Source organism: Sorex araneus, chromosome X (genome assembly GCF_027595985.1).
Source record: "Sorex araneus isolate mSorAra2 chromosome X, mSorAra2.pri, whole genome shotgun sequence".
Taxonomy (NCBI): Eukaryota; Metazoa; Chordata; class Mammalia; order Eulipotyphla; family Soricidae; genus Sorex; species Sorex araneus.
This window is the reverse complement of record NC_073313.1, coordinates 261,409,874-261,422,013: the sequence shown is the minus strand read 5'-3', so window position 1 is coordinate 261,422,013 and position 12,140 is coordinate 261,409,874. Positions and strand designations below refer to the sequence as shown.

The window sequence follows — 12,140 nt, the reverse complement described above, 5'->3', positions numbered from 1 at the left end:
AGTCAGAGCTTCCCGCTGCATGAAATTCTCACTCCCTCTCTCCCTCCCTCAGCTAAGTGTGAGGGCTCAGTTATTCCACCCCTTCCTGGAGATCTTCAGCAACCCTCCCTGCCTTAGTCTCGAGGAGCTTTCCCCTAGAGCGGACTCAGTGGTTTCCCCTGACAGGTTTCCTTCCCTTTGCCATCCTGGCATTATCAACCCAAATCAAGTCCTTCGTAGGTTCTTGCAGTCATGTTATTCAAACCCAATGTGAAGACCCTCAGTTCACTGCTCGGTGAGCTGGGCTAGTGCCGCTTCTGTAGGGCTGTTCTCTGGGCCTCCATCACAGCTTGGCAGAGCACCCCAGGTTCAGAGTCTGCTGCCATCCGATCCTGCCCTGCTCTGCTCTCCACAGCCTGTGGGGGCTCTCACCCAGCACTGCTCCAGACCCTGGGCCCCTTCTATACCTTCCTGCATCTCCATCGTTTGTTCATTCCCCCTTCCTCTTTGTTTTGCTTTGCCTTCAACCTTTCTCACATGTCATGAAACCTGTGGGTTGATCATGCTGACCCTGCATTGCTCTTTCTGCCTCATTCACACCCAGCTAGAACCTTTATTCAGAAAGCAACGACTCTTTGATTCACTGATGCGTCCCAAGCACCTGCACAAGTTCCGTCACTGTGCGTTGAAAAAGTGCCCCAATCCTAAACAACTCTTTACACCATTTCATAAAGGAATAAGGCCAACGATACACAAAAATGAAATAGTCCAATAAACTTCCAAGGAAATGATTATCAATCTAACTTATCTTGGGGCACCTGTGATCTCACCATATCCCTCCCACCTCCCACATGGGTGTGTATGAGCAAATGTTCTTACATGATTCAGTGGAAAGTCTGTGAGCTAAATTGTGAACTTTTAATTGTGAACGAAGAACTTCCTCCTCAGCTATCTTTGATATCACAACAGCACCAGTGTCAATGCATCAAGGTCTTATTTAAAGTTGTCTCTTGGTGACAGTGGTGAAGGGAATCATGACAGTCTCCAGGAATATTCAGTATTCTTTGAAGACCAGAGCTGTTTACAATGGGGACTGTAGTATAGAAGGATCAAGGTACTCCTTCTAGTACCTTGATCCTTTCTTGAAATCATTGGGAACTTTCTTGAAATCATTGGAGGGTGAGAAAATAGAATCCAGTCCACTGGAAGGGACACAAGACACCTTCGGAGATTTTAAAAATTGAGTCAATTTTATTTCATCTGATAGCCCTTCAAAGCTAAGTTATATTATTCTTGTTCAGGTTTTCCCATTCTACCAAGAGATTTTATATAGCATATATATACATAATATATATAAATATATAAATACATATAAGTATAAATACATACAAAAATATACATACATTTATATATTTTTATTTTAACACAAGAATTATATAATGCTTCTTTTGGAAAACAAACTCATTACCATATAAAAAACCAATAGAATAATATACATGGGAAAGTTCTCAAATACCAGTAAGCTTTTGTACCTCATCACCTAAATACACACACACACACACACACACACACACACACGCATGCAAATTATAAACATTGACTCTGGTGCCAGCATATGTGAAAAATAGTCTACCATTATTTTATTTCCTGCTACCATACTCTTTTCATGTGGGCATCACAGAATCAGTGTTTACCTGATTTAATGCAAGAGGAAAAAATTGCGCCTGTCTGGACCTCCTCCTGCAGGAACGGATAGGTTGACCTGATGGTGGACCAAGAGGATTTCTCAGGTACCTATAACTAGCAACATCATTCCCACCCTCACTCCATGGATATTCATCATGAGTGTCCTCCTTCTGACCCACTTTCAAGTCCCTGAAGCCCTCTGTCTTCAGCCACAGTCTTTAGTTCCAATGTGCGCATGAACGCTTTCTTCCCCCACTGCCCAGAGAGGCTGTCATTAGCTTAATACCAGCAGCCAAGGTAGAAGGGCCATCAGAGGGATCAGAGCACATAGAGGGACCTTCGTGCCCTTAGGGACCTGAATCAAACCTTGGCCATTTGGGTGGGGATTGAGGGGGTGGGGGGTGGGGGTGGGAAGGAAACTGGGGACATTGGTGGTGGAAAATGTATACTGGTGAAGGGATGGGTATTGAAACATTCTACAATTAAAACCCAATCATGAACAACTTTGTAACTGTGTGATTCAATGAAAATTATTTCAGATTTTAAAAAATATTTGGTGACATTTCAAAGCTAGTCTGGACATCTGGGAACTCCCATCTACTCCTCCAGGCATTTGGGAAAGTTATCCATATTCTGTAGTTATTATGGGGATATGGAGAGATTTCACTGTGTGTCTGTCACTTTTATCCCATTGCTCATCGATTGGCTTGAGTGGGCACCGGTAACGTCTCCATTGTGAGACTTGTTGCTATTGTTTTTGGCATATTGAATATGCCACAGGTACCTTGCCATGCTCTGCCCTGAGAGCGGAATAATCTCAATAGCTTGCCAGGCTCTCCGAGAGAGGTGGAGGAATCGAACCCTGGTCGGCCGTGTGCAAGGCAAACACCCTACCTGCTGTGCTATCGCTCCAGCCCATGACAAGATAATGCAGAAAAACTTCACACAGAGAAGAGAATAATCCCTTCCTATAAATAATGTCAGTAAATTTAACTCCATCCCAGCGTGTCCAGAATGTGTAAGTTTTATGGAATCCAGTGTGATTCCAAATGTAAAAAAAAAAAAAACAGTGACTTTTCCTGTGCACATTTTAATCCCCTGATAAAGAGGTTTTCAAAGCTAGTCATCATAGATTTGTTTTGTTTTCTTTTCAGTACAAAATGTGACAGTCCATTTTACTTGTGCTCTGAAGTTTGAATTTTGAACAAGTGGACTGGAGTGATAATACAGTGCGCAGGGCATTTGCATGCATATGGTACCCCAAGCACTTCCAGGAGTAAGTCCTGAGTGCAGAGCCAGGAGTAAGTCCTGAGTGCAGAGCCAGGAGTAACCCCTGAGCATCACCGGGTGTGACTCAAAAAGCAAAAAAAAAAAAAAAAAAACCCAACCTAATTAATACCATGTCCCATTGGCTGTAAAACCAAAGCAGAAATATGCCCCATTATAATGAAAAGCAGAGCACAGACTAAAAAACAATGCCAGTCATTCCCAACATAGTGCAAGGATTGAAAAGGGAGGAAATGACAAAAAAATAACTATTTTTAAATGGTAAGCATGATCTTTCATCAAATGACAGTTTTCACTGAGTAATCACAAATCCAAGATAAATGAAGAACTGGTCTAATTTTACAAGAAAAATAAAAACACATCTAACTCCATCAAAAACTAGGGAGAAGAAAGAAACAGAAACTCTCTCAAGAAATATAAATGAGAGCATATGAAAAAAATAATGTTCTGTGTCACTAAATCAAGGGAATGCAAAACCAAAATAACAGTGAGATACCTCACACCAGAGATTGGCACTCGTCACAAAGGACGAAAACCACCAGGGTTGGCAAGCATGTGAGGGTGTGGGGGGTGGGGTCAGGGGAGGAACTTACTCACTGTTGTTGGGATTGTTGACTGGTCCAGACATCTGGGGAAACAATATAGATATTCCTTTAAAAAAAATAAACCAGGAATTGAGCTTCTTTGTGATCCAGCAATTCCAGCTCTTGGAATATGCCCCCAAACCCCAAAAGCACAATGCAGAGAAGACATCCTCACTCCTACATTCATTGCAGCACTACACACAATAGCCAAAACCAAACAAGAGAACTGCTTTTCAGCAGAAAGCTTTGCCAGTACAGGAAGCAGGGAGGGAGGGTGGGTGTGGATCAGCCAGGAAAGAGAACACTTCCACAATGATGGAGGGATGAAGTGCCTGCAGGAGGGAAACTGGGGACCTTGGTGGGGAAAAGTGGACGCTGGTGAAGGGAATGGTGTGGGGACTTTGTACCCCAAAACACAATCATAAATAACTTTGTAACTTTGCAACTCACAGAAATTCAATTAAAAAATTATTATAAATCCTTTAAAAAATAGAAACAACCAACACAAACCCCTTTGGTGTTTCTCTTGTGCCAGTAGTAGGCCCCGACTGGCCAAATGGAAAGATGAGTGTGACATAAACACATGCCATTCACATGACAAAAGATCTATGAGTCACGACAGTCCACTCTGGGCAGTGGGGGGTCATAGAGGTTGATCTGTTCTCCGTGCTCTCTTAGTTTTGGCCTCCTAGAAGGATTTAGTCTACCACAGGTCACCTTAATTCACTAGTCAGTGTTTTTACCTGCCCCTTCAACCATTCATTGGTTCTTTGATCATCACTTATTAGTAGCTGCTCATGACACTGTTTATGGGAACACTAACATGTGATCAAACCCAGACACCTGCATGAGGAGTTCACTGATGCTGGAGGGTCTCACTGACTCCTAGGAGACTGGAGAGCGTTAGTCATCAGTCATTTCCCTGTTTCAGTTGCTGATGGGAGAAAGATGTAAACAAAGATATATATCCTTCTGTAAAATATTTACAAATGATTAATATTTTTGACACGCAAACTCCTAGGAAGAGAAAACATTAGTTCCTTTGCTTTGGCTTCTGTTTATTCAGCCACAGGTTTCTTCCAAACTGTATTGAGCTCTTCCTGGGTTCTACTGTGATCCTCTGCCTATTTAGGGTCTTCTCCATGATGACACCCTCGGGACCCTTCCTTGTCCCACATTGAACTGGACCAGATGAGAACTTGACCAGGGTAGAGGTAAGCTACTACACATAGGTATTAAATGTACTTCAAATTATGAAACTTTAATAAGGAATTAAAGTCAGAGCTTCACTGGAACAAGGTTGACCTGTCAATACTCTGACCTCATGAGTTCCATTTCAAGCCATTTGTCATGTTGAAGAGTTGTGACTTGCAAAAATCAGAACTAACCACAACACATGAACAAAGAAACTTTAAAAATTTTTGTCATAACATTATTCTTATTGCACAAAATCTACTGATTTCTTTGTTTATTATACCATTCCTTGAGATAAAATAACTGCCTGACTTAAGAATGACACCAAAAGTTTCATGTAAGGATAATCTGGTTGAGAAGAGTAATATTTTTAGGACACTAAATTTATTTAATCTTTAGTCTATCATAGTGAGCCATTAGCAGCTTAATCTCCCAGTCAAGTTTACAGAAGTCAGTTCTCATATTTATAAACTTTGCACTTTTAATAAGAGGCAAGAGTTGCCATAATATATATGGAGAGTTCCATGGGCAGGTTCTCTGATCAGAGCTGAGGAAACTGCAATGAGTGACTTTCTCTGCAAGGCTGAGCAGCTGGTTTGGATGGGGGAGAGAGACATGAGGGTACAGAAAGGCAGGTTGATGCTTCTGTGGTTAAGAGGAAGATGATTCTGTTTCCTAGATGGAAATTTGTCATGATTAAGACAAAATGAACAGAGACAGGTTCAGAACCATACAGGAATCCTACTATACTAGTTCAGCTTCCTTACTTACAATGGAGGAGTAAAAGTGTCCTCAAAAAGTGTGGCACAAACAAACTGACTTTCAGGTTTCTAATTTTCCCTCTTCACTGACATTTAGACTTACTGAGGATGCTAAAGAAAGCAGGAAGTGGTTAGTGTAAACCAGAAATCACAAGGACACAGGAATAGATGCTGGTGCGACTGACCTGCATTTGTAGTGCTCCAAAGTCGAATCATTTCTTTAGTGTTTCTTTCCCTGTGAATGAACAATGGGCTCCATGCCCTTCTAACTTAATCTCGTACCAACCCATCTTAAACTGAGAAAAGAGAGTCAAGTCTGGGACTCAGAGGGAGAGAGGGAAGGAATCCAGCAATTTGAGCCAAAGGAGATGAGTTACACCATTGGTTCCCACACTGCTATGGTTCTGAAAGATAAATTATAGTTTGCTCTCTTCATGTGTGTTTATCCAGATTTGGGGAAGGTGGCTTCTCTCTCTCTCTCTCTCTCTCTCTCTCTCTCTCTCCCTTCCTCCTTCCTCCCTCCCTTCCTTTCTCTCTTCCTTTCTTTCTTTCTTTCTTTTCTCTCACTCTCCCTCCTTCCCCTCCCTCCCTCTCTCTTTCTTCTTTTTTCTCTTCCTTCCTTCCTTCCTTCCTCCCTTCCTTTCTCCCTTCCTTTCATTCTTTCTTTTCTCTCCCTCTCTCTCCCTCCCTCCCTTCCCTCCCTCCCTCTCTCTTTCTCCTTTTTCTCTTCCTTCCTTCTTTCCTTCCTTCCTCCCTTCCTTCTTCCCTTCCTTTCTCCCTTCCTTTCTTTCATTCTTTTTCTCTCACTCTCTCTCCCTTCCTCCCTCCCTTCCCTCCCTCCCTCTCTCTTTCTTCTTTTTTCTCTCCCTTCCTTCCTTTCTCCCTTCCTTTCATTCTTTCTTTTCTCTCACTCTCTCCCTCCCTCCCTTTACTCCCTCCCTCTCTCTTCTTTTTTTCTCTTCCTTCCTTCCTCCCTCCCCTTCCCTCCCTCCCTTCCTTCTTTTCTTCCTTCATTTCTTCCTTCCTTCCTTCCTTCTTTCCTTCCTTCCTTCCTTCCTTCCTTCCTTCCTTCCTTCCTTCCTTCCTTCCTTCCTTCCTTCATCCCCCTCTTTCTTTCTTCCTTTCTTTCTTTCCTTGTCTTTGGGTCACATCCAGTCACCACCACTCCTGGCTGTCTGTTCAGGGATCACTCCAGGGGCCACATAAGGTGTCAGGGATCAAACCTGGGATGACAAGCATGCTACCCATTGCACTGTCAATCCAGCCTTGCATTTTCCCCTGTATTATTTATTTTCATTTATTATTTTTTAAATTGAATCACCATGTAATACGGACAGCAGAGACAAGAGCCAGGAGTATTTGTCCATGGTTGGAAGTCTGCTTCAAGTACTGAGGGAGAAGGCAGTTGTGGTAGAGAAGGGACCCCTATGACAAAGGTAGTTGGAAATAATCAGGCTTTCATTTATATTTTTTTAAAAAGTGGTTGTCAGTTCTCTAATACTGATAATCATTAAGCAAGAAGGCAATAGTAATTTTAAGAGTCTGAAAAACTATCTGCTATGTAATTTTTGAGTAATTTTACCAAATGTACATATTATCTAAATGTATTATAGTTCTGATTACACATTGCAGCGTGCCATTCTTCAGTGATAAATGTAAGTCTATAAATCAATTTTTTAGAGGACAAGGAAGTTCTCATCCTTTTTATTTCCTTAAAATCAGTTTTCTAGGGGCTGGAGCGATAGCACAGCGGGTAAGGCGTTTGCCTTGCACTCAGCCGACCTGAGTTCGATTCCCAGCATCCCATATAGTCCCCTGAGCACCGCCAGGGGTAATTCCTGAGTACAGAGCCAGGAATAACCCCTGTGCATTGCCGGATGTGACCCAAAAAGCAAAAAAAAAAATAAGTTTTCTATACTGCTTTTTGCATAATATGAAAATTGTTCCCTTTGTTCGGGTATAGAATTTGACATCAGTCAACTAAACAGGTTCCTAGTAATGTACATAGCAAAGAAAGATAATTGTCATGCACTGGTGCTTCATGAGAATAACAGAGTCAGTTCTTTTAAGTTCACAGATCACAAATGAGATCTGTGAAGTTCTGCTGTGCATCAAACATATGTTTTCTGGGGCTTCAGCTCCCTGTGTTCATCCTCACGGACTATGTCCACTACAAGCCCGTCATCATCCTGCAAGGGATCAGCTTCATCCTTACATGGCTGCTGCACTTGTTTGGCCAAGGGGTGCCGGCCATGCAGGTGCTGGAGTTCTTCTACAGGATGGTCACGGCCACCGAGGTGGCCTACTATGCCTACATCTACAGCGTGGTCAGCCCGGAGCACTACCAGCAAGTGAGCGGCTACTGCAGGAGCATCACGCTGGCGGCCTACACGGCGGCCTCGGTGCTGGCCCAAGTCTTGGTCTCCGTGGCCGGCGTGTCCCTCTTCCACCTCAATGTCATTACCATGACTTCTGTGGCCTTCCCTTTCACTTTTTTCCCTCCCAATGTCCAATAAAAGCATGTTTGTTTTTAAAATGCAAAACCCAGCAGAGAAATACAGAAGCCACTAAGTATGAAGGATATGTTGTATGAAATTCATGAATGTAGAGGAGGGGAGAAAAGAAGGCTCTCAGAAACAGCAGCATTGAAAGTAGACTATGGACTGAACATGGAGGCCACTCAATACCTCTATTGCAAACTACAACACCCAAAAGGAGAGAGAACAAAAGGGAAAGGCCTGCCGCAGAGGCAGGGTCAGGTGGTGGAGGACATGGTGGGGGAGGTGAGAGGGATCATTGGTGGAAGAGAATGGGCACTGGTGGAGGGATGGGTAAACGATCACTGCATTGTATGAGTAAAATGCAAACACAAAAGTTCTTAAGTTTGTAACTGTACCTCACAGTGATTCACTAATAAAAAAAGAAAGAAAGAAAGAAAGAAAGAAAGAAAGAAAGAAAGAAAGAAAGAAAGAAAGAAAGAAAGAAAGAAAGAAAGAAAGAAAGAAAGAAAGAAAGAAAGAAAGAAAGAAAGAAAGAAAGAAAGAAAGAAAGAAAGAAAGAAAGAAAGAAAGAAAGAAAGAAAACCGCCAGCATTTCAGGAAACATGTATGATGATGGCCAGTGGGCAGCCCAAGACCAAAGCATTGAGCTCTGAGAGGTTTTTTTTAATGTTTTAATTGAATCACTAAATCACGGTGAGATATACCCTTACAAAGCTGTTCGTGATTAGGTTTCAGTTATACAGTGTTCCGACACCCCTGTCTCTACCAGTGTACATTGCCCAACACGTTTCAGTATCTGTATTCAAACCACAATGCCCCAAAGGAGAGAGAGTGGGGAGAAAAGCACCTGTCATAGCAGCAGTGTCTGGAGCAGGGGAGGGGGCTCGATGGGAGGGAAACTGGGGGCACAGCTCTGAGAGTTTTTGAACAGTGCTTCCAAGATCTGAAAGTGTGCTACCACTCCAAGCATCATTTCTACTGGCCCCGGAAGCAGGTTTTTTCCACAGCAGGTTTGAAACAGGTTTGGAACTCTATTCCAAATCTGTGGGGTCACAAAGCACCATCACAAAAGCCCGACATCTAAAGGGAGCTGTAGAAGGGATTGAAGTCTTTGGAGTAAGCAGACGATTTCTCCCTCTTTGCTGGGCTAACCATTACCTTCACTGCTCTAGTTACCAGACTTATCTGTGGTACAATTTTCAGACTGCAAAGTCCTTGTTTCAAGGTAGGGTGGGGGTGAGAAACATGACTCATATATTTAAGTGTATTAGAGAGAAGGACTGGAGCAATAGCACAGCGGTTGGACGTTCGCCTTTCACGCGGCCAACCCAAGTTCGATTCCTCCGCCCCTCTTGGAGAGCCCGGCAAGCTACCCATGCATATTGAATATACCAAAAGCAGTAATAATGTCTCCCAATGAGAGACGTTACTGGTGCCCACTCGAATAGATGAGAATAGCAAGAAAAATACTCACAAGCTCAGGGAGGAGCACTAAAAGATTTCATTTTAGCCAGATTCAAATATCACATCTATATTCATTAATAATGACTCCGGTTCTTTTAGGATTATCTTACAACAAATGGAAAACAAAAACTATACCTCTATATAAGTAGGATTCTTTATTGTTTTAGACTGTCTACTATGTTTTAGACTATGTGCGAAGTTTTCTGTTAATATAAAGGTTGTGAATTAGCTTGTGACCCCTGTTAACTATTCTAAACTATTCTTGGCTAAATTTTAGCACTCTTTTGCTTTTGAGATTTCAGTGAGGCATGCAAGATCCAGAAAAGTCAGCATTCTAACATCAAAGGGAAATTTGCCTTTTAAGTTCATTCTACAACAAATACTTATATCCTGATAAACTTAAGACTTTGAAAACATCTTGCAGGAAGTAGGGGACTTCCACTCCCTTGGAAAGGAAAGTTTTCTGAGAACTCTTGCAATATTTTTCATTTTTATTTCCCCTTGGAGCAGCATAAGGTAAACTCCTGGAAACCAGAGCACTGCTGAGTTCCTTCACTGAAATTCTGTTCTGCTTCAAGATTGCCTTATCCGTTCTTTAAAAATGTATTGGGTATTAAATGACTGGTTTCGGGTTGCCATATATCTGAGTGTATAATGCTGTGAAGGCTGTTTGGAAAAGCTGGTGTTTGGAAGGTGTTGACCTCCATTGCCCTTGTGGTTCAGATAAGGGTGAGTGCTATGAGTTCAACTGTAAGTGCTAAGGATCAGAAAATCTCAACCTGAGTCAGCCTTCAGCCAAGCAGAGACACTAGTATTTCTACTGTTATGGTTGGTAGAATTGTAGACTAACTAGGTAATCACAAACACGTTTTAACTTTCCAACTGCCAATGATTAAATGTCTGGAATGTTAGTTGCTGTGGGGAGTGTAGGGTTTTGCATTAATTCCTTGTTATCATGGGAAATCATAACAAGGATGTTTTGAAAGCTAATCCCCACAGGATAGCATTTACTTTTGGCTTCTTGATGACCCTTTCATCACTGTGTCCCATGTCCTCTTTCTCACACACTCAGTTCCAAGCATGACAGACAACTAGAGAGGGTCCATGAAGGCAAAACTCGGTTCTCTTTTCCTGCATCATGCGGATTTATCTCTCACCCAGTTTCTCATCTTAAATAGGGATCTGCTTGAAAAGAGGAAATGAGGTAAGAAGTAGCTGGAGTGTCTAAATTTTATTCTTAAAAGTATTTCAGAAATCATTACACTATCCTTGAAACATAGACTACAGATCAATGACAGTTGGTGCTTTTTCATTCTTGGTGATGTTCTCTAGGATTTGAACCCAAATAATCCTGACTCAGAACCCACACTCATAATTAATTCTTGCCTAGCTTGTACCTTCCTTTTGGTTCTTCGGAGATGGGAGAGAAAGAATGGTGCTAATCTAAGTTGTTCATGTTAGCATCATGGGTCTCAGGTACACCATAATCCAAGCTAAATTGAAATACCACTCTGTATTATCAGTGACATAGAAGATCAGATTGCACGTATGTCTAAGTTTCTGTTGTTCTCTAGTTTTTAGTTTATGGAAGTTTATTTGTAGTCATTCCTAATAAGAGGATCTATGTTATCTGACGTAAGAAAGTGAAAACTGTGCTATAGGTCAGAATCCTTATGGGCCACAACCAGAGGAACCAAGGATTGTCTTCATGGGAACAAAGCTCTAATCTCATGTCAACCATACTTCCTCAGTGTGAGGGACTGTACGAATCAGTCACTGGTGCCATAATTGACATTCTTCACAAGTCTGAGGTCCAGTGAACCTTTTACTTATACTTTTAAAAAAATTCTAATATCCATCCCTTTACCAATATAAATTTCCCAAGACCAATGTCCTCAGTTTCCCTCCTGCCCCACCCCCAACTTGCCTTGGGGGGGTTATAGGAATCCAAGAATTTATACATTTCTTGGATGTTCTCTTGTTTCATGGCATAAAGATTCTCAAAGTAATCTCTAAGATCCTTTGAATTTCTGTGGTTTCTGTTATGATGTCTCTTCTTCTTGGCTTATTAGGGTTTTCTCTTTCTTTCTTCCTTTGTGAGTCTTGCTAGTGGTTTATTGATCTTGTTTATTTTTTCCAAAGAACCAGTTTTTTGTTCCATTGATCATTTATTTGGATTGTTTTTTGGAACTCCAGCTCATTAATTTCTGCTCTAAATTTTATTATTTTCTTCCTCACGACTGGTTTTGGGTTCCTTTGTGTTGGCCATTTTCTAAGATCTTAAGCTGTGAAGTCAAATAATTTATGTGGGCTCTTTCTTCCTACCTATGTATTCTTGCAAAGCTATAAACTTTCCTCTTGTTATTGCTTTTGTTTTTATCCCACAAGTTCGGGTAGCTCATGTCCTCACTCTCATTTGTTTCCTTGATTTCATTTGTTTCTTTTGATTTCCTCTCTAATCCATTGGTTATTCAGTAGTGAGCTTGTTTGATTTGATTCTCCATTTATTTGTGTGATTAACTTCTAAATAGAAGTGCCTCATGGCTGGCCTGAAAAGATAGTTGATACAATTTCTATCGTCTGAATTTTATGGAGGTATGTTTTGTGGCCCATCATGTGGTTCTGCCTTGGAGAATGTTCCATGTGAACTGTAGAATAATGTATATTTGGCTTCTGAAGGATGA

The 12,140-nt window shown here is 41.6% G+C and overlaps 1 protein-coding gene across 1 annotated transcript; it reads left to right on the top strand.

Moving 5' to 3' along the window:
* The first annotated feature begins 1,744 nt into the window (after positions 1-1,744).
* LOC101543907 (thiamine transporter 2) lies at positions 1,745-11,090 on the top strand. The gene is given in 7 exon segments (XM_055121274.1): positions 1,745-1,769; positions 4,609-4,641; positions 4,644-4,750; positions 7,569-7,604; positions 7,606-8,142; positions 10,180-10,185; positions 11,031-11,090. Coding segments are annotated over 7 exon segments (804 nt in total).
* Positions 11,091-12,140: the final 1,050 nt, after the last annotated feature.